The 19,519-nt window shown below is 56.8% G+C and overlaps 7 protein-coding genes across 7 annotated transcripts; 3 read left to right on the top strand and 4 right to left on the bottom strand.

The window, feature by feature from the left end:
* Positions 1-280: 280 nt before the first annotated feature.
* QBC33DRAFT_585676 (glucan endo-1,3-beta-glucosidase A1-like protein) lies at positions 281-1,565 on the top strand (the record flags this gene model as incomplete). Its single annotated transcript, XM_060431445.1, has 1 exon — positions 281-1,565. One exon carries the CDS (start codon positions 281-283, stop codon positions 1,223-1,225), a length of 945 nt encoding a protein of 314 aa, XP_060283930.1. The 3' UTR covers positions 1,226-1,565.
* Positions 1,566-1,735: 170 nt separating this feature from the next.
* On the top strand, positions 1,736-2,841 carry QBC33DRAFT_450770 (uncharacterized protein; the record flags this gene model as incomplete). The annotated part of the gene is made up of 4 exons (XM_060424579.1): positions 1,736-1,906; positions 1,966-2,170; positions 2,233-2,362; positions 2,430-2,841. The coding sequence occupies 4 exons, from the start codon at positions 1,736-1,738 to the stop codon at positions 2,839-2,841; spliced, it is 918 nt and encodes a 305-aa protein (XP_060283929.1).
* A 644-nt stretch (positions 2,842-3,485) lies between these two features.
* On the bottom strand, positions 3,486-6,084 carry QBC33DRAFT_577957 (putative nicotinamide n-methyltransferase; the record flags this gene model as incomplete). The annotated part of the gene is made up of 4 exons (XM_060431025.1): positions 3,486-4,297; positions 4,445-4,446; positions 4,917-5,709; positions 5,979-6,084. The coding sequence occupies 4 exons, from the start codon at positions 6,082-6,084 to the stop codon at positions 3,486-3,488; spliced, it is 1,713 nt and encodes a 570-aa protein (XP_060283928.1).
* Positions 6,085-7,528: 1,444 nt separating this feature from the next.
* QBC33DRAFT_55891 (uncharacterized protein) lies at positions 7,529-9,699 on the bottom strand. Its single transcript, XM_060429922.1, has 2 exons — positions 9,297-9,699; positions 7,529-9,111 (listed from the first exon to the last, which is right to left on the bottom strand). The coding sequence occupies exons 1-2, from the start codon at positions 9,326-9,328 to the stop codon at positions 7,575-7,577; spliced, it is 1,569 nt and encodes a 522-aa protein (XP_060283927.1). The 5' UTR covers positions 9,329-9,699; the 3' UTR covers positions 7,529-7,574.
* A 1,314-nt stretch (positions 9,700-11,013) lies between these two features.
* Positions 11,014-13,527, bottom strand: QBC33DRAFT_450575 (U2 snRNP-associated SURP motif-containing protein; the record flags this gene model as incomplete). The annotated part of the gene is made up of 1 exon (XM_060424566.1): positions 11,014-13,527. The coding sequence occupies one exon, from the start codon at positions 13,525-13,527 to the stop codon at positions 11,014-11,016; it is 2,514 nt and encodes an 837-aa protein (XP_060283926.1).
* Positions 13,528-13,772: 245 nt separating this feature from the next.
* Positions 13,773-15,721, top strand: QBC33DRAFT_537082 (FAD dependent oxidoreductase). The gene has a single exon (XM_060427764.1). It carries the CDS (start codon positions 13,949-13,951, stop codon positions 15,446-15,448), a length of 1,500 nt encoding a protein of 499 aa, XP_060283925.1. The 5' UTR covers positions 13,773-13,948; the 3' UTR covers positions 15,449-15,721.
* A 543-nt stretch (positions 15,722-16,264) lies between these two features.
* QBC33DRAFT_577954 (TATA binding protein) lies at positions 16,265-17,209 on the bottom strand (the record flags this gene model as incomplete). Its single annotated transcript, XM_060431024.1, has 4 exons — positions 16,265-16,281; positions 16,341-16,755; positions 16,811-16,898; positions 16,959-17,209. 4 exons carry the CDS (start codon positions 17,207-17,209, stop codon positions 16,265-16,267), a joined length of 771 nt encoding a protein of 256 aa, XP_060283924.1.
* Positions 17,210-19,519: the final 2,310 nt, after the last annotated feature.

The following is a 19,519-nucleotide window of genomic DNA, read 5'->3' as shown; positions in this document are numbered from 1 at the left end:
GGAGTTTCGACGCCCGTTATATCGATTAATATTGATGTCGAACACCCGGACTGCCTGCCCTGCATATCCTCTGTTTCGAATTAACATACCCACGGCTCAGGGTGCCCCGTGAAAGGCTGGCTAAGGAGTTTCTCCCGATCGGCTTCCATGCCCTCTCCAGCGTCTATATAACACCGACGGCATGTTCGAGATGCGTTCATAGAATGTGCAGTACTGTAGGCAGCGCTACCCTCTTCGTGTCCTGTATCCCGTGAGCGGTGATTCACGATAACGACTAGCCATGGCAGCGAAGATATTTGTCTCGCTTCTCTTAGTCCTCTCGGATGTCGCCAACTCAGCACCCATCGGTGCCGAGCCCAATGTCAGCACCAGTGTGACCCCCCCAGCCGGCTTTACCAAGGTGCTCTTCGAGGACGACTTCTCGACCCAGGTAGCAGGCTCTCTCCCGTCCGCCTCCAAGTGGACTATTGACACCGGGATTGGCTACCCGGGCGGGCCGTCCCATTGGGGCACGAACGAGGTGCAGACATACACGAACTCGCCAACCAACGTCGCCATCACCGCCAACGGGACGCTGCGGATCACGCCCATCGTCGGCCGCGACGGGCGGTGGACGTCGGCCCGCATCGAGACGACGGCGGCCAACGACTTCGCCTGCGCGGCGGGGGCGCGCCTGCGCATGGAGGCGAGCGTGCGGTTGGGCAACGCGCCCGCGAGCTCGCAGATGGGCATCTGGCCTGCGTTCTGGTCTCTCGGCTCGGCGTACCGTGGCAACTACCAAAACTGGCCGTCGGTGGGCGAGATCGACATCCTCGAGTCGCTCAACGGGGCCCCCACGGCGTGGCAAACGGTGCACTGCGGGGTGGCGTCGGGGGGCCCCTGCCGCGAAACTACGGGGATCGGGTCCACGGCGACGCTGAGCAGGGGGGAGTGGCACACGGTCGCCGTCGAGATCGACCGCACAAACGCCGGCGGAGACTGGAGCAAAGAAACCATGACGTGGCTCATCGACGACCGGAAGGTGTACAGCGTCTCGGGCGCCACCATCGGGGACCAGGGCGCGTGGGTCAACGTAGCGAGATCGCCTAAGTTCCTGCTGCTCAATGTCGCCATCGGGGGGTCGTTCCCCGACGCCATCGCCAAGGTCAAGACGCCGACGTCCCAGACGGTGGGCGGGGCCGACTCCGCGATGGACGTCAAGTATGTCGCTGTGTTTAGTACATGAGACTTCCACGCTTAGGCTGGGTGTCTTTGTTTTCTTTGGCGTCTCGAGGCTGTACCGAGTTCAGCTTGTCTGGGATCGTGTAATGCGGTCGAACAGTAGATATTGAAAGATGGCAGCCAAGTCATTGGTCCACTTCAGACGTGGTGCTACAATGCCTCTAGGGACGCTCAACACGATCCCTCGCATCTTACAGAGTCCCGTCGTCGCTTTTGACTGATCAGCCATGCTGTTTGCGCCGAGCTAGTTCAATGTCTCCCGTCTGTTCACAACCCTAACCCTGAATCGAGCCTAGCTCCGATCAAGGTGGTTGGGGCCATGCAGGGGATGCAGGGGGTTGCACAGCCTCAAAGCTTACGCACGACTCAGCGCTATTCCGCGCTCCGTGTTCCGCATGGGCGGCCGTCGGGCCACCTGACCAAGCCAGGCAGCAGGATTCCGCTGTCCTCTTCCTCTTTTGACTTTCGCTATCCCGATGCCTGCGGCCGCGTAGAGGGGAAGCCTATCGTCGCCATGGAATCCGCCGAGAAGGTTGCCAAGGCGCCTCGCGACTTGCTCAACATCTGCGCGACGGTGACACGATGTTGGCAATGGGGCTCCTCGGTGTTCATCTCCCTCACCGTTAACCTCCTCTTCCACCAAACGCACATTTACAGCTCCCGTGTGAAAGCAATTCAGCCCTTGGTGAGCATGTCTTACTGCTATGTTATGCCGACCGATTTGTATTGATTGTGCTTGCCCAGGTGCTCGTGAGCTTGGGATACTCAACCCTCATCCTCGTTTGCATCTGCCTTCTCAGCAAGATCGAAAAAGTTAGGACGTCATCATGGCACATCTTCGCCATGACCTCTATTCCGGGCGACCTCTTGATACTCAGCGTTTTCGTTGCCAAGGTCGCCGTGCTCAGCATTGAATATTTCGAATGTTCTGTGCTATCGAGGACGGACAGTAAGCATGGATACCTTAACTTGCATTTGATATGTTGTGCCCGCTTGCTCATTGATTTGAAGGCTACGAAGATCTCATGACACAGAGTACTCGCGAGAAGATCTTGACCTTGGTCGGTGGCCCACCCGCAACGCCTGGCCGCCCGCAGTGCCACTTCCCTAAAGAACTTTATTCCCTCAGCATCGTTGCAATGTAAGTCTCATCTACTGTCCTCTGGATCTCCATGGGTGATAGCGGAAGGGGTTTAACCATTTCGCAGTCTCTCATACATAATGTCGATTCTGTTCACCGTGCTCCAGCTTTGGCGCTACCGCACAGCCGTTTCCACGGTTGAGGCTGGACCTCACCCAGGCCACGTAGTAGAAGCCGTGTCGCAGCCCACATATCGACCCGTGATGACACAAGTCGAGCGCCCTCCGGCCCCGAGACCCAATGCCCAGGCCGGGCCAAGCCGTGGCCGGGCCCCGATCCCGACCACCGAGTCTCACGAAGATCCAAAGTATGCCAACATGCCAGAAGGCATCATCGCCAGCATGGCTATCGCCAGGTCGTCTGAGGAAACCACCTCCTCCTTCAACCCGGACCTCTTTCTGGTCTCGGACGGGTTCCGCGCTCCCGAGGATCCTCCCCCGTATACGAGTCGGCCTTCAAGTCTGCATGGCGGATTCTAAGTCTAGGCAAGGGAACCAGTGGCATCCCAAACCAGCATCGCCATGTGGCGGTGCGAATCAGAAATGGGCCCGACAGGTGATGAGAATCGCTGTTCGTCTATGGATCATGCATGATGCAGTTGATCCGCTTTCTGTCGGCAAATCCTCGAGCAGGCGGGCGTGAGGAAGAACACCGGCGTCGTTCACATTGCAGACACGGATACCTTTTATTGTCCTCTGGGCCTTCACTTCTTGCTGACAGCATCTTCTCCCTTGGGCTTGCTCGAGTTGATGGCTACCCAGCGGGCTGTGCTGTGAGCGGCTGTCCTATTTGATACTACTTGCTAGCGACTATTTTCCGGCGTACCTGCTCGGGCTTGGTGGATAATCCAGAAACCGCTTCCCCTCGAGGGCCGGCTTGCAGGGACTGTCACTCGGAGTTTCTCCGTGATGGTGACGTCCTTCTTGGTTTGGGTATCGGAAATTGGTGTTGCTTGGGATTCGGCATATGGATCAGTCAGGTTCGTTTTGGCGACACACACGGACCGAGACCCTGAACATTCGGCGGGGTGGATTGGCCGGGGGTATGTAATAATATCAATCAACCAAGGCAGAGTATAGTATCATACCGTCATGGGAATAGAAGGCCAAGCTTGTCTTGGTCTTCAGTTTTCGCACTTTTCGGCCGGCCATCTGACCGTGAATCCCGTGACGGTCTTGAGGACCTCCTCATCGCCGGGATCGTTCTCAAAGAGCGGGCGGTCCATCTTCCGCTCCAGGATCTTTTCAACCTCGAATCCCCTCCCCCTCGCGACGTCGAAGAAGGCAAGGTCCTTGTGCTGGAGCCAGGGCCGGTAAGAGGTGAAGACCACGTATGCCTTGCTGTCCCTCCTCCTCCGCAGCGTAGCCTCAATCGTGTCGAGCATCCTCCCGTGCTCCGAGTGCCGGAAGAGCAGGTCCGCCATGATCAAGACATCGAATCCCCGGCCCCCCGCGTCCCCACCCTCGGGCGCCGGCGGCAGCCTCGCCAGCAACGGCGCCGGATCCCCACCCCAGATGAACCCCTCCACGGCAATATTGCCGCCCTCCCCTTCCCCGTCCCCGAGCGGCGCCAGTCCCGCCTCGGCCACGTTCCTCCACAGGTTCTCCAGCAGGTCCGGGTCCGGGTAGTCCGTGACGACAACGGTGCCGGCGCCCAGCAGGGCGGCGACGATGCTGGGCAGGCCGGCACCGGCGCCGAGCTCGAGGACGGCGCGTCCCGCCACGGCCCCCGGGTCGGCCTCGAAGTGGTCGGCGACGACGCGCGCGCCGTTCCAGAGGTGGTGGCCCTCGAGCGGCGAGTGGCCCACCAGGTGTAGCGTCAGCTCGCCGCCCGCCCGGAGGGCGTGCCGCTGCGTTGTCGGCGGCGGCGTCGGCGGGTAGAAGCCCTCCGGGTCGTCGAAGAGGCCGGCCGTGTTGGTCTCCTGGTCTGCTTCTTCTGCGGACATTTTCCCCTCTCTTCTTTTTTTCCTCTTTGGGGAGGGTTTTTTTATTTTATTCCTCCGGTTGTATCTCGACCCCTTCCAGTCTTCAGGCTTGACAAAACTGGTGACACACAACGCTCTCACGTCTTGCTTCAGTTTACGTCTGGCACTTGCCGTTAGAGCAGAATAATTTAGGCGCTCTTGTATGGATGTTCAAAATTCCAAGCTCCGGTCCGCACTCTCTCCCCTTCCGCTCAGTTAACCCACAAAAAAATTGATGTACTCTTGCTTAGCCATCATGTGACCATCAATCTGGGCCTCCGGCTACTCATGCGACTGTACTCGTATCACAATTGCAAGTCACTTGCAAGCAAACCCCTATCAACCAGAAGTCCGGACCGATCCAGAAACATCTTCTTGCGAGCTATATATAGACAAGAATCTGCAGCGTTATCTATAGAATCGTAGTACAACTTCCAGTGGAATCAACCCCTGCCTGGGCTTCACCCCAAATTCGCCTGTAAATTCCATCCGTACATAAAATAGGCGATCCAAACAGAGACCCTCTACCCAAACCTCTGCCTCGCAAGCTCCTTCAACATCTTCACCGTCCCCTCCTCCCTCTCCCTATACTCTCTGATCCTCTCGTCCCTCTCCGCGTTCTTCGCCCTCGTAAACTCCTCCCTCCGCAGCTCCCTCTCCGTCTTGCGCCGCTGCATCGACTCCAGCACGCGCCGGTAGTCGCCCGCCCCGTCCTCGGCACCCCCCATCAGCTCGCCGTCCCCGACCTCCTCCAGCCCGTCGCCGCCCCCCGCCGCACCGCGGATCTCCCGCATCTTGTCCGCCACCGCCCGCTTCTTCTCCAGCTGCCGCTCGCGCGTCCCCGGCTCCGCCCGCGGCACCAGCTCGTCCAGCTGCTCCGCCTGCTTCCGGCGGTCGTCCTTGCGGGCGAGGCGTAGGTCCGCGATCCGGCCTTGCTGCGCCTCGGCCTCCAACGTGCGCTGGAGCTCGAGGTCTTGCAGGGTTGGTATCGCGGGGCCGGATCTTGCTGATGCCGGGTTTGCATCCCCCGGTCGTGGTCCAGCATTGGGATGCCCAGCCGGCGCGGGTAAAGAGGGTCCCCAGTCGTCGTCCTCCTCCTCATCGTCAACGGCCCGTTTTGCTTCTCCACCAACAGCGGTGCGGGGTCCATTCACTCCGGCAGCCGCAGTCTCCATGATCAAGTCAGCCATGCTCATCCCGGTCGTAGGCGGCGTCATGACCTGAGCGGAGGCCTCATCGGGTTCCGCGGCCGTCTCCGGCTCGTCTAGCGATCGCGCGCGCACCACCCGCAGGAACATCTCCGGCTCATACCAGCCCTCGGCGAGCTCGCCGCGGTTCCACCGGCCCACAAAGCTCTTCCACCGCCCTCGCACCTCGCGCTCGTCTAGGTCCGCGATATGCAGCTGCTTCTGCAGCTCGAGGTAGTACGCGAAGATGGGCTCGAAGGCGGCGAAATCCCACCGCGATAGCGCGCGCGCCCCGTGCGGGAGGGCTACCACGTCCTTGCCCCGAGTGACGTCCACGGATGCAGAAGAATGCATGGATGAGCGGCGCCGGGCATGCCGATGAGGACGGTGAGGGCGGGAGTTTCCAGACGGGCTAGGACTGCGTTTATGGGATCGGTGGTGATTCCTATGGATGGGGGATTGCGACCTTTGCTGTTCCGAAGGGGGAACCCGTGGGGCTGAGGCGTTTGGGGGCGTAGGGGTTGGTGATGGGCCAGATCTGGATAAATTCGCGGAATGACGGCCATGAACATGGCGGTGGCCGGGAGAGGGCCGTCGAGCTTTCCCGTCACCTGAGCGACACGCCCTTGAGGAGGTTGAAGAATGCTCCCGCCTTTGGTGATTCAAATCAGAACGGCCACGGCGTGACGGCCGCTCCTTCTGACCATCTAAGGCCTCGTCGCGATACCCGTGACGACGATGCCGAGAACGTTCGCCCTGGTAACCGTCACGACCTTCCCGATCATAATCTTCGCTGTGACGAGCCCTTGGAGATTGGCGACGAGGTGACCGCGACCTATCCCTGTACTGCCTACGCGAACCCACCACTGGATTCGCAGAGGGCGACCGAGACCGGGAGCCTACCTGTCGAGAGGTGTAGTTACCATCTCCAGAATGAGACCTGGAGTTTCGACCAGTAAGGTCCCTTTCCATTTGCCTTACGGGCTAATGAACGTTTCCTAATTCACTTCGGTCCTAGTTCCGATGATGCGATGGCTGTGCTGTGTGTCAACCGATAAAGAATGGCTCTCGTTTCGGTCCCAATATATTTGAGTAATGGGCTTGCACAGCAGCTAGGGATAAAGCCAAAGATGCCGGAAGTATTTGAGCAATGAAGGCCGAGAGTAGGTTCACAGCAAGAGTCCTTGTCTGCGATGTCTACTGATTGTGTCGAGGTTGACAAGTTGATATTGTTTGAGGTCCTGGGCAAGCATGAAGCGTTAGTTTGAGAGCTGTTTTGGTACCACAATGATCTGCACTAGCCAATGAAGAAGACGGGGCTCCGGCGGCCGAAGAACTCTATCCACAGCCCATTTTGCGGGACTTTGTCAGCCATAAGCGAGCGCTACAGCACCGTAAGGCTTCTGGAAGCCTGGGTGGGAAAACTTCAAATCAGGTTGAAACAGCCCGTCTGATTGGTCCTCTCGGCACCATCCGAGAGCGAACCTGAATGTCCCGAAGCTCACTTCAACCATGACGATCGACCGGTAGGGTCACTTCCATGTCTCCGTCTTTTCCATTCCCTGGTGGTGAAGGGATTTCTGGTGTTGTATGACTCATGCATCAAGGCAGAACAATGACAAATTCCCGGTCCTCTGACCATTTGGGTACATTAATTATGATTGTTGTTGAGTGAGGAGCATCTAGTTCTGTTTTCCCTTTCCACGACCTTTCGCTGGCTACCTGGGGAGCATATAAGAAATATGTGCCTCGGCAATGCCAGGCATCTGTCCTCACTCTGTTACTACAGCTGGGTATCTTATGGCGTCATTCATTTCCACAACTATTCCTTCACGGGCAAATGCGCCTTCCCACCAAACTCCTCAACTTGCGCCCTCTGTTCAATCGAAACCCGAAACCTCCTGAAATCGGCCGACATTCCCACTTCGCTCGCGGGTAGCCTCCCGCGCAGAGTATTGGTTCTTCATTAACTTGGGTCGACCTCACCTCCGGTAGTGATTGTAATTCGCAAATCACCAGATCAGAGAACCGATCGTGCCCACACCAGGCCGTCCGGCCGCTTCTAGGGGGGACCGAAATGGTCAAGCGGCCTAGTGTTGTGCACTACACATCCATCGCATTGGCAATCGTCGCCGCAAGGGCAGAGAGCCTGGTTGCCCCCGCAAGAGTCCCCTTCGGCATCCGCACCGGGGAATAGAGGTAGGTTGACGAAGAAGTAGTCACTCGTCGACAGAGCCTGGTCGTCGCTACATACTGAGGCGTCACTAGGTGTTGGAGCCTGAGCTGGAGAGCCTGGTTCCGGTTTCTGTGTCTGAGCCTGGCCTCGAGCACTGGTATTGGCGCCGGGGTTGCCGTTGGAGCTGCCGTTGGAGATACCATTGGAGTTTCCGTTGGAGCCGACGTTACTGCCGTACCCCTCGGTCTGTGAGACATCGATATCATAATCCCAAGCGCCCCCAACATACTGTAACATCTCGTGGTTAAAGGGATGGGCCAGGCACCCTACACACTGGCAACCCGGCCCACAGTTGCATTCGTGGCTTGTACCGAGCACAGGACCGCTCCCATTTGTCGTGACGGGCACCACGTTCGGTACGTTCGGGTAGGGCACCGTATTCGGCTGCAAATGCTGCATTCGTGTCCACATTGCCTGATTCACAGGATGTGACCACGACCCGTAGTTTGCGGGATATGTGAAGATGCCGGGCTGAGGGAAGGGAAGACCGTACTGCTGGTGCTTCATAGCCATCTGCGGCGGCGGGAATGGCGGTATGAATGTCCCGTTGGACTGCGCCACATGTTGGGGAGCCATGGGAGGGGTTCTGATCTCTGGCGAATCATCCTTCGGCGCACAGCAGCAGCTTCGCGGGGCAGGCTCATGGGTCTTCGGTGCGACGGCATAGGGGAAGCTCGAGGTCCGGGGCGTTCGGCCTGAGCCGCTGGCTGGAGAAGTAGGGCTTTGCGCCGAGGAAGACGCCTGGGGCTGCGATGGCCGAGTTTCGATTTCGGATTTCCCTGTCGTGAGCACGGGGGATTGCGCCATCTGATGTAGTTCCGGCACACCATAATGCGAAGGGGCTCCATAACCGACATTGTTGACATTATCAAACCCATTGGTCGGCAGAGGAGGAGGAGCGAAACCGGGTCGGAAGCCTGCTGGAACTTGCACCTGAGCTGGCAAGTCACTGCTGGTAATGGACAGAGATTTTGCCTCCAGATTTCTGTATTGGTTGAGGATGTTGATGGAGCTCGGATCTACCCTGTCGAGGTTTACTGGGTCGAAGGACAGTTTCCTGTTGCCGTTTTGCCTGGGCCCGGAGCCATTTTTCTGGACACGATAGATGGGTCTTGTCGGCGAAAGCGGCGGTTCAGCCGTAGGCGTCTCGGATTTCACCTCGTCTTCTACGGCATCCGCACCCGGACCGCAATGGCACTTCTGTTTCCGCGGGATTGCCACCTTGACTCCACCGCATGCGCATGGCCTTCCTGGGGCACACGGGCAAGTGCTGAGCGGCCGGCCTGGCTTCCGGACCGGGACCATTACCCGCTCGGCCGCGTGGTTGCATTTGGTGGAACGATGGCCACGAATGCATGGCGCACTAGGAAGGGAGCGAGGTTAGTAAACGGCCGACGCAAGCCCGCGTCACTGGCAGGGTCGCTGCAAGGGGAGCAGAGTGGTGGTCAAGAGCTATAGCAAACACGGCGGGCTGCAAGGAGCCGATCGATGATGGGGAATAAAGGGGGAGCTAAGGGCAGTGTCCGACAAGTGGAAGGGGAGGCTCACCAGGCCATCTTTTGGCCGTTAATCAAGGGCATGGCTGCAAGCTGAAGCTCTGAGATATGCTAGACATAAGAGGTTGTAAAGGAACTCGTTGGTCCTTCAAGTGCGGGAGAGGGAGGGTCTCTGCAGCCCAGGAATGTCGATCCCGATAGCAGGGGGGAGGGGGACCGATTTGGGGTAAGACGGTCCAGTCAATGCTGGATGGAACCTTGGAGATGGTAGGGAGGCGGCAGAAACTCGGCAGGTATCGACGCTCTGTTCTGTCTGTGGAGGATATGCTGGCGAGTCGGAGTCGCGATGGCCAGTCAGTCGGGACTAAACCTCCTGGCCGCGTCCAGCAGGGCTGGGTACCAGGGCAGGTCGCAAAAGCTGGCTGGGAGAGGCGCAGAGGAAGGAGAGGCTGGAACACCGCACGCACAACGCACAACACACAACGCACAACTGCTGTTGGACCCAAAGACGATGGAAGTGTGCCTGGCTGGGTGGTGTGACTCAAAGCCCGAGCGGTTCCTGGTGGACTGAAGCTAAAAGTCAAGCGAGGTCTTGCGTAGCTTTAGAACTTGTGCGAACGGGCACTGCCTGGCAGGCGAAGTCGAACCTTAATTCGGCCGGGGATCAGCCCAGCGCAGTGATGAAAACGGTCTACTCTGAAGCGCGGAGGCAGCATTGAGGTCCTGCTTGGTTCCCAGTTCCCACGGCCAGCAGCGAGATGGTGGAGTTTGAATAATCGAGTCGGTCAGTTAGCGACCGCGGTTACGACGGGATGCAACGGATAACCCTCGGTGATCAATCAGATTCTCTCATCGTTTCCCTGGACAAATCCTTTACCAATCCATGAACGCAATACGGACTAAGGCGCAAGGGGCTTTTCCTCGACGACTAATTCAAGTGGATGCGCGAGGGGTGGGGGTGGTTGAGGATGCGGCGTGGCCCAGACACCGGGCCACTCCGACCAATCAAAACTTGCTCAGTTCCCAAAGACAGCCGGAATGGGGCCAAGGTGGTACAGAAAAAAATCCGACAAAGGTCTCCATCCCACCCACCACCGCCAGCTCGTGCAGTCCAGAAATACGGCATGACAATAATGATACATCGAAGTACCTCAGAATTTGGTATTTTTTGGCCCAACCCCGCGCCCGGCCCTGGAAGCCTCGAATCTGCAACAACCTAGCCAACTGCTAGCAGCAAAAGCCAACGACCAACATGGAACAAAAGGAGAACCCTCAGCCTAATTGGCAACTTATGACCTTGTAGAGCCCTGTTTTGATCTCTCAGTCCCATGGAACCAGAGCCGACCCCTGCAAGTGATAAGTGCAGGTGGTGTGCGGGATGTAGAAAACCGTGGGATACATTGGCACACTAGGACTGGATTCTGACCAAATATCGACAGGCATTTTCCAATCACGTTGCTAAATTAGAAATTCCAGTGCAGTACCATCCGCCCGGGGGAGTGGGGCGCTGAGACGCTGGCAAGTTACTGCATAGCAAGTGCATATCGATCAAGGTGCGGCTCGATGAATGGACGTGGACAGAAAGGACGTGGACAGCCGAGGAGACCCGAGGATTGTCGTTGGCTGAGCGAGTGTCAATTGGGGCAGGTTGGGGCGTCAGTCATTCATGCACACTAGGTAATTGACGAGGGTATCATTTGCTGCTCAAGCCGCCAGATCTCTTGGCGATCTAATCTTATCAGCCACGAAACCAGAACGCCGCCTCACTCCTACTCCCCATCCTCAGAGCCAGAATCAGCAAACATATCGACTGCCCGCACCCGTTTCCTAGACGGTGCAGATTTTGATGCTGATATCTGGAACGCCCCCATAGCCGTGACCTTTGTCGTCGGCAGCGTGGGTGTCACCGATGGGGCACCATTCATTGCTCCCATAACAACATCTTCACCTGTTGGTCTCTCAACAGACCCTCCAATAGGCTCTCCGTCTATATCGCACTCGAAAAGCGGCTCATCGCTATCCGAGTCAGAGCCTACTCCGTAGGAGTAGTTAACCTCGCCGTCTGTGTCGCCAGTCTCCAAGGTCTCCTGCAATCTGTCGCCGTCTCCCGAGGCGGCCGGCGAACTCTGGCGGCTGGGAGGTTTCTGCCAGACGGGAAGGAACTTGCTCTCAGTGACCTTCTCCGCCGAAGATGCCTCAACAGTCTTCCAGCGTCCGGCCTTCTTTTGCGTCTCGTCCGACTTCTCCTTCTTCAGTCCTGGCGGGTTCTCGAAACTGTCCACGAAGAACTCGTGCGTCTCGGCCGGAAAGACGCACCACCCCTCCCAGAGGCTTAGCACAAGTCCGATGCTGCGCTTCCATTTTTCGGCGCGTAGCCGACCCCAGTTGTACTTCTCTGCCATCATCCCGAGGTTTTCGAAGGTCTTGTGCCTTCGAAGGGCGCCCTCCAAAAGTTGACGGTAGCGCCAGGCATGGCGGATCCCACTCGTGGACGATGAGGACAGAATGTCGCTGACCACGTAGAGCGCCACCAACCGTGCTGGACTTGTATCCTGTGTGTCATGAGCCGCCGCCTTGTCGTCCTGCGCGGGGCTTGGCTCGTGAGAGTCGCGGTCATGGCTGACCTTGGCCTTGCTCTCTTGCTTGTGATCAGGATTGGCCGAGGTAAAGGCGAACGGCCTCTCAATGTTGGAGACTATCATTTCGGTGATTTCATCGGAACCCTTGCTCGCATGCGTGAGAGCGAATGTAGTCACACGGGCAATGTCCCCCTTCCTGGCCTTTGACAGTGTTGTGGGGAGGCGGGCTAGAAGATGCGCCATTCTGGACTTCTCAATAGGATTAAGGAACACATCTTCTTGGTCATGGTTTGCGCCAGGACCCTCGGCTTGGCGGTTCTGTTCATCCTCGAACTCGTCTTCGTCCGACGAGTTGTATTCCGAGTCGGAAATGATTTCGTCGATTCCGGTCGTGTATTCGTATGATAAGGGCTGCTCGGGGATTTTCCAGGCGTGGCTCCCTTCGAACAAGGGAAGGTATTTTCCTTGCCCCCTCTTGGACTGTATCCCAGTCACGATCTCCCACAAGCGCCAGCGATACCAAATTCCGCCCTCGCTTCTCGCGTCCCAGATCCATGCCCACTTTTCCTCTCGCTGGACGTCAGGGCGAGACATTAGAAGTGCCTCGAAGTCTGGTCCGTGCTCTAGGACAGCTTCAATCACCTTGTGGATCATCCGCAGCTTCTTGATATCTTTTGGCGGCTGGATGGGAACATGGAGGATGCCAGATCGGTTGACACCGCCACCTGCAGGTGGCCCATATGATGATGGTGGTGCAAAGCCACGTCCATAGCCCATGGGCTGTGGGCCTTGGGGTTTCGTAGTAGGCGTAGCAACCCGTTTCGCCCCAAACGGGTGCGATACTGCTGCCGACGACGACGTGATAGTTGTGAGACTTGAAGATGATATGGCTGCGGAGGATAAATGCCTGTGCAAGGACAGATAGAAGCCAAAACCAAGGTAATGATTCTGCAATGAGCTCACGGCAGCATCGATATCGGTAGCGGGAGTCTCCTTGGAGAGAGTAACGATGGCGGCGGTAGACTTCCTCTCGGTACCACTAGGACCCGACGGCGGAACAATCTTCACATTCTCGACCGTCAAGTTGGGGGGCATCAATGCCTTCACGACCGCGGGGGATGTCGTCGGGGGCAAGTTCGCGAGACGAAGAGTTGGCCTCGATATGGCCTTCTCCTCCGCGCGATCAACCGCCGTGGGTTCGCCCTCGTCGTCGCTCGCATCAAAGACTTTTGATATTGATTTGTATCCCGATCCCTGATCTTCGAAGCCGAATCTTCTCCCTGCCTCATCCCGATCCCTCTGGTAGCCTGCGGGTGTTCCGTCGTAGAACCGTTTCTTGCCCTGAGAAGATGGTGGGGGCCCCAAACTGCCAGGGCCGCTCTTCATCGATGAGCCAGACGGTATACCGAAGTGTCTCTTGCCAGCGCCTCCACCAAAGGGCGCCTGGGGCCCCAAGCCCGCTGACCTGTCCGGTGGCCCGAAACCGAATCTGGATTCCGCCAGTCTCGAGTCGGAAGTGCCTGTGCTATCGCCATCGTGATCAAAACTCTTGATAAAATCCTTGTAGACGGCGGCTGTCTCAGCAGCCTCCCGTTGCCGTTTTGCTTCAGCCTCTGCCCTCTTCCGCTCAAAGGCTGACTGTTTGGTGGGCTTCTGCAATTTCGCCTCGACGTTGGGAAACTCGGAAATCTTCTTAGTCGACATAGCAGCAGTTGTGCCTCTGCATAGGCATCTCGACGAGTAGGTTTGGACGTGTGTTTTTGGAGGTGGGCAGGATTTGGCAAGCGTTCTGTGTTCCTTGAGTTCCGTCTCGACAAGGCTTGATGGAGCCGGCTGGAAGTACGCGATGCGATGGGGCCAGCCACTCAACATGGCCCGTGCGTCATATCTCCACTCACGCCGCTCCAGTTGACGGGAATTGGCAGGTAACCTGAATGGTACGAGGTAGGAACAACTAGGAGGATCACCGATCTCTATAAATTAGTAAGTATAGTGCCTAGGTAGTTAACACCTTATTGAAAAGAAAGATTATCGGCTCCGCTGTTTGCACTGTCCTACCTCCAGTACTCTCCAAGGTGCCTGCTCATCACGTTTAGAGTTTAAACATTCCTCGTCTCCCTTTCCAATGACTAAGTGTTCCTTCCCCTCCAACTCCCCTCCTCCATCCTCCATCCTCATCATCGGGTCTGGTGTATTTGGCCTCAGTACCGCCTACGCCCTCGCCCGTAGAGATGTCTTCTCCCGGACTTCCATAACGGTCGTCGATAGGGCTGCGGGAGACAGTTCGAACTGTGACCCCGTCTTCCCGGCGAGGGACGCGTCTAGCATCGACAGCAGTCGAATAATCCGGAGCGACTACGCCGATCCCGCTTACACGGCCCTCGCCGCCGAGGCCCAGAAGCAATGGAGAAAGTCTGACTGCCCAGACGACCTCGGTGCCGAAGGCAGATACACCGAGAGTGGCTTGGTATTGGTAGCTGATGACATACCATCCCAAAGCCCGGCCCAGAGCCCTCCCGCCGCAAAGAAAGGTGCTCCACCTGCCCAGCAGCAAAAGGCCAAGAAAAATGGCCTGGGCTATGTGCGTGCAAGCTGGGAGAGCGTGGTCGCCCTGTCCGCCCATGACCCCGAGCTCGCCAGCCGGATCCGTGAACTCCCCGATGCAGCGGCCATCCGCGATGCCGTTGGCACTGGGGGCTCATCTGGCTCTTGGGGGTATCTGAATGGCTGTGCAGGATGGGCCGATGCCGAGAAGAGCATGTCCTGGCTGTACGAGAGAGTTCTCCGGACCGGCCGTGTCGAGTTCATCAAGGGGACAGTGACCAGCCTTGTGCACGGCGACAGAACCGTCACGGGTGCTATGCTCTCTGACGGGCGCACCCTGTCGGCAGACCTCGTCGTCCTTGCCACTGGTGCGTGGACTGCCTCGTTGCTCGACCTGTCGGGCCAGGCTACCGCTACGGGGCAAGTGCTTGCCTACATGGACATCAGTGAGGAGGAGGAGCAGCAGCTGGCCAAGATGCCTACTTTACTCAACCTGACTACAGGTCTATTCATCATCCCGCCCTCCAACCGTGTACTCAAGATCGCGCGGCACGCATATGGCTATCTCAATCCCACAGATCTGGCCACGGCCCCACTGCTGCCGTCTTCCGACACGCCCGACTCTGATGAGCCGTGGACCATTTCATACCCTCTGACTGCAGCCTCTGATCCGGCGCTCTCAATCCCCAACGAGGGCGCCGCTGCCCTCCGCCAGGCACTGCGGGAGATGATCCCTCTGCCCGCCCTGCACGACCGCCCGTTCTCCAGCACGCGGCTCTGCTGGTACACCGACACCGCTGCTGGCGATTTCATCATCTCGTATCACCCGCATTACGACGGCCTATTTGTGGCGACTGGCGGGAGTGGCCACGGGTTCAAGTTCATGCCTGTCCTGGGAGACAAGATCGTCGATAGCATCGAAGGACGCTGCCCAGCCGAGTTCAGGGAGAAGTGGGCTTGGAAGGGGACCACGCAAGTGCGCAGTGTCTGGGACCCGGTGGCCACAGAGGACGGGAGTCGAGGCGGCGAGCCCGGGCTGATTCTGGCGGAAGAGTTGCGCAAACCGGACCACGCTACTTGACATACGTGTGCGGCCTTGGAGTGGATATTAGGAAACCCGGGCAGATCATGCTATGTCAGGTATGAGCACTGGGCACTAGAGAAGGCAATAGATTTGCATGATGTGGATGACATTTCTTAGAAAAAGCTACAAAAGCAGGGACCTCCTGAGCCAACCCATACCATGAGGTAGGAAAACAGCCCGAGGAGATATCCCAGCAGCAGCTATAGATGATATGCCATCGTGACCCTAAGCTGGGTCGACGCATTTTTTTTGGTTTCTTGTTCCCCAGGCATCGATTCCTCACTGCGAAAGACTGCCGTTGTCTATCGACCCGAAGAGTCGAGGCAGTCGCAGTCTTCTTATGCCAAAACCATCCACCTCTCTCTACCTTTGATGCAAAGCCCCTCCCCTCCTTCGTGGGTCTGCAGAGATTAAGACGGCGAACTCGACCTGCGCACCATCCGCCGTGCACATGCCGCAGAGCAATGTCATGCGCAATCTATTCTGATGTGCGGAGAACCAACCGATCCTCCAAAGCTTCCAGACCTGATATTTTAACCGGCTCCTGTAGTTTCCGTCCTGAACGCCGTTGCAATGCTGTTGAAAAAAGAGAAAGAAAAAAAAAGCAAACATGGTACAATACTTGGCAGATGGCCCACCTCGAGACCAAGTTTCATGCCATAACAGTTTTTTAGGGGGAGAGGTTGGTGAGGCTGGTGGTGTTGTTGGGGATAGTCGTGGTATCGTGAATAAGGTAGTATACAGGTCGGAAAAAGAACTTCGTCGGAAGGAGGGTGGCGAGGTTCGCTGCCGCGATACGACCTGAGAAGGGTTTTACATCTTCCGGAAGTCTGGGACGTTGTTAACAAACATGTCACACACAGAAAAGATCGGGCTAGGGGTAACAAACCTTGCAGCACGGGGTAGATCATCTCGAAGGCTTGATAGATCTCCTCCCTCACCTTGGCGCCAGTGAGGACGATCTTGCCGCTGACAAAGATCAAAAGCACAATCTTAGGCTTGATCATGCGGTAGATGAGACCAGGGAATAACTCGGGTTCGTAGGAGCTGAAGTTGTGATGCTTGGACGCCAGTCCCTCGAGGCGGATGGGGAACTTGATATCGCAAGATCCGACAATATTCTGGATCTTGAAATCCGTGAACTTGGCGTTGAAGCCGAGCTTCTGGATGATACGCGCGTACTTGCGGGAAGCGAGCTTCGAATCGTCTTCGGACTTGGCACCGGTAACGACCATCTTGCCCGAGGCGAAGATGAGGGCAGTTGTCTTGGGCTCGCGAATGCGCATGATGACGGCCGCGAAACGCTTTGCTTGTTAGCCACAGCTGGCAAAGAATAGAATCTTAGATAGCCAGCAGTACCTTCGGATTGTATTCAGCATTCCTCGCATGCAGGGCAATCGTCTTCAGATCCAAGCGACAATCCAAGTTGACGGTGGCAACGATGTTCCTTAACATTTGAGATCAGCCCCAAGCCTCTTGAAGCACCCGAGTGCTAGTGTATACTCACTGCAAAGTAGGTGTCAGACCACTTCCTCCCTGCGTGGCAGCAGGAGTCGCAGCAGGAGTCGCGGGAATCACCCCAGTGCCGTTAGAGGCTTGAGAGCCTAGCTGGTGACCGCCATTCATTGCTGGTCCTTTGTCGCCGGCAGTGGAAGGGGGCGTGAGCTCGCCAGCACCACCGGGGAACGAAAGGGACCCGGGAGCAGTGAAGGCCTTAGCCTGTGCCGCATTGGAAGGGTGGGTCTGAATGGCCTCCATCTTGATGGCCAAGAAATCGTGGGAGGACCGTCGCCAGAAAAATTTTCGTTCGAGCAGATCTGGAAAACCAAAGACCCGTTAGACCTTGAGATGAGAGAGGCGCGGGCGAAGACGGTGGTTTGTTCGAGAGAGCGCGGCGCGCGAAACAGAGTGTGATCGGGGGCAAGTAGGGTAGGCGCGGGGCAGAAATTTATAGAGGTGAGAGGTGGGTGGGAAGTGAAGGGGAGGGCGGTAACACACAAGCCAGGTGAGTATGTTTGCGCTGCGGAGGGAAGAGAAAACTGGCAGCTGGTGAATCAATGTGGCTTACCAAGTTGTGGGAGATGAACAAGTGAATGTCTCCCCTACAGCGACTGCTCGCGGATCAAGGTTATGGCCGGGATCTTTCGACCGCACAACCAGAGTAATTGATGTCGGTTGCCGACGGTGACCTTCCTTCTGGATATCCCGAAGTGGTGACGGTGACAAAAAAAGTGGCCGGACCAGCGATACCCTCGGCACGTCGCGATGGTCCCTTTTCAGCTCTCACGGAGAAGGAATGTCTCTTCAGGGCCTTGAATAGCAATAGCGCACCGAATCCTGTGCGAAATAAAGAGTCTTTTTTTATTATCCTCGACGATTAAACTGTCGACCGCCCACAAAAGGCTCGGGTCTCGTCAAAGGAAGTCGCCGCGATGAATATTCGGCAGGATCCTTTGTCCAGAAGCGACGTCTCCTGGCAGACTCGACCTAATTAGATCTAAAAGGAGAGTTGCGCACACACAACGCAAGAGGATCTTTTTTATGGGAAGGGAAATACGTCAGCGGCGGATGAGGCTGACGTCGGTGGGCGGTGAGGGTGATGATGAGGTGTGTGGTGGTTGAGAGTGGAGATCAAAAAAGGCCAACGTATGTATCAATTACGTAGGGCCGGATCGGGACTTCCGCGCAAAGCTTTCTAAAACAACCGAGTTGGAGGGAGAGGTGGGCTTCTTATAATTTTGGGCGCTGCTGTGCCGTTGGCCTCAGGCATGGACACTAATATGTGGCGGCGGGTCGCTCTGGCCTTTGTGGTTTTAAGTCTGGCTTGGGCCAATCAAATCGCCCAAAGCCCTCAGAAAATATCCCTTTTCTCACTTTTGCCCCCCTTCCTGCCTGGTCCGTTTGCCCCCAGCCCGTGTACTATGCAAACTAAGCGCAAGTACCGGTACTTACCACACAGAAATTTTACTTCATCCCTGTCCAACGCAGCCACTCAAGTCGCTGCATTTCGAATGTTCCCATCTCGCGCATTCGTAATCTCACCCACCCGGCACACCCATATCTCGACTTGAAACGCTTGTCTCCCCCTATTTTCCTGCTCTTGCCCTCCTTCTCTGCTTCCTTTCTTGAAATGGCTCCGTGATTGCATCAAGGAAAGCACTCTTCTCGTGCTGGAATCATATCAGCGTCTACTGTCAATTTTCCTCATTGCCCTCTCACGTCTTATCCAGTCTTGGAAACGGCTGGTGCATTCATTGCTGGTCAACGACGAGTATTGGTGTACCAACTGGCCTACGTCGGTAGGCTGAGCCAGGCTTCCAAAGCTCCAGCTGTTCTAGTCTGCCCGCCGCATCTTTTTACTTGCTCTCGGATTCTCCGTCGAGTCGGTAATCAAACATCGACTTACTCAGGCAGTGCAAGTTCCTTTTTTCTCTTTTCTTTTGCATTTCCTCTCGGGCAGACGTTCGTTCACACACAGCATGCAGTAATCCGTGGACCGAAACCCAGCGGAGCTGTCCCAGGCATCCCCCAATTTGTTGATGGCTTAACGCCGGGTGCTATTCCCCGTCCTTCATGCATTATGGCAGCGACAAGTTGCTGCCACCAGTGCATTCATTACCTGGTCTCCACGCCTGAGGCAGCCTATCGGCAACCACCAACTTCATAAGTACAGATGTAATTGTTTCCTACCTGACCTAACCTACATATAGGTAACGGAGTAATGGGCGAGTGCGTTGGGCATGTCCTGTATGATGCATACAACGGCGTTCACGTCCGAGGGAGGGAATGGCACTGTTAGGACGGATTGGCTCGCTCATTCATGAAAGCTCGAGTAAAACATCCAGAGGTACTTTCACCCGGCCAACCCCCTTCCCGCCCGATTCCCAGGCCTCGTAAGTCTGCCGGGGGTAGCAAGTACAGGTACTTCACTGGCTGGAGATGCCCAGCCAATCCACCCTGGCCTGTGCGTTTCAGTTCAGCCCAGCCTCGTCTATGACTCACACTCACAGATTTGCGCAAAATTTACAAGCCAACCCAACCATCTTATGCATGAATAACCCAAGAGCA

The sequence above is a fragment of the Phialemonium atrogriseum genome, assembly GCF_030411735.1.
Source record: "Phialemonium atrogriseum strain 8032-3 unplaced genomic scaffold QBC33scaffold_11, whole genome shotgun sequence".
Lineage (NCBI taxonomy): Eukaryota > Fungi > Ascomycota > Sordariomycetes > Cephalothecales > Cephalothecaceae > Phialemonium > Phialemonium atrogriseum.
Note: the sequence above shows the minus strand (reverse complement) of the source record. Positions and strands in the feature narration are given on the sequence as shown.

What these genes read in the sequence shown, in the direction of transcription:
- QBC33DRAFT_55891 (XM_060429922.1), bottom strand. Translation starts at nt 9,328, where the DNA reads ATGCCCTTGATTAACGGCCAAAAGATGGCCTG. An exon ending in AACGGCCAAAAGATGGCCTG is followed by an intron (nt 9,112 to 9,296) that starts GTGAGCCTCCCC and finishes CTCCCTTCCTAG; the next exon opens with TGCGCCATGCATTCGTGGCC.
- QBC33DRAFT_537082 (XM_060427764.1), top strand. Translation starts at nt 13,949, where the DNA reads ATGACTAAGTGTTCCTTCCCCTCCAACTCCCCTCCTCCATCCTCCATC.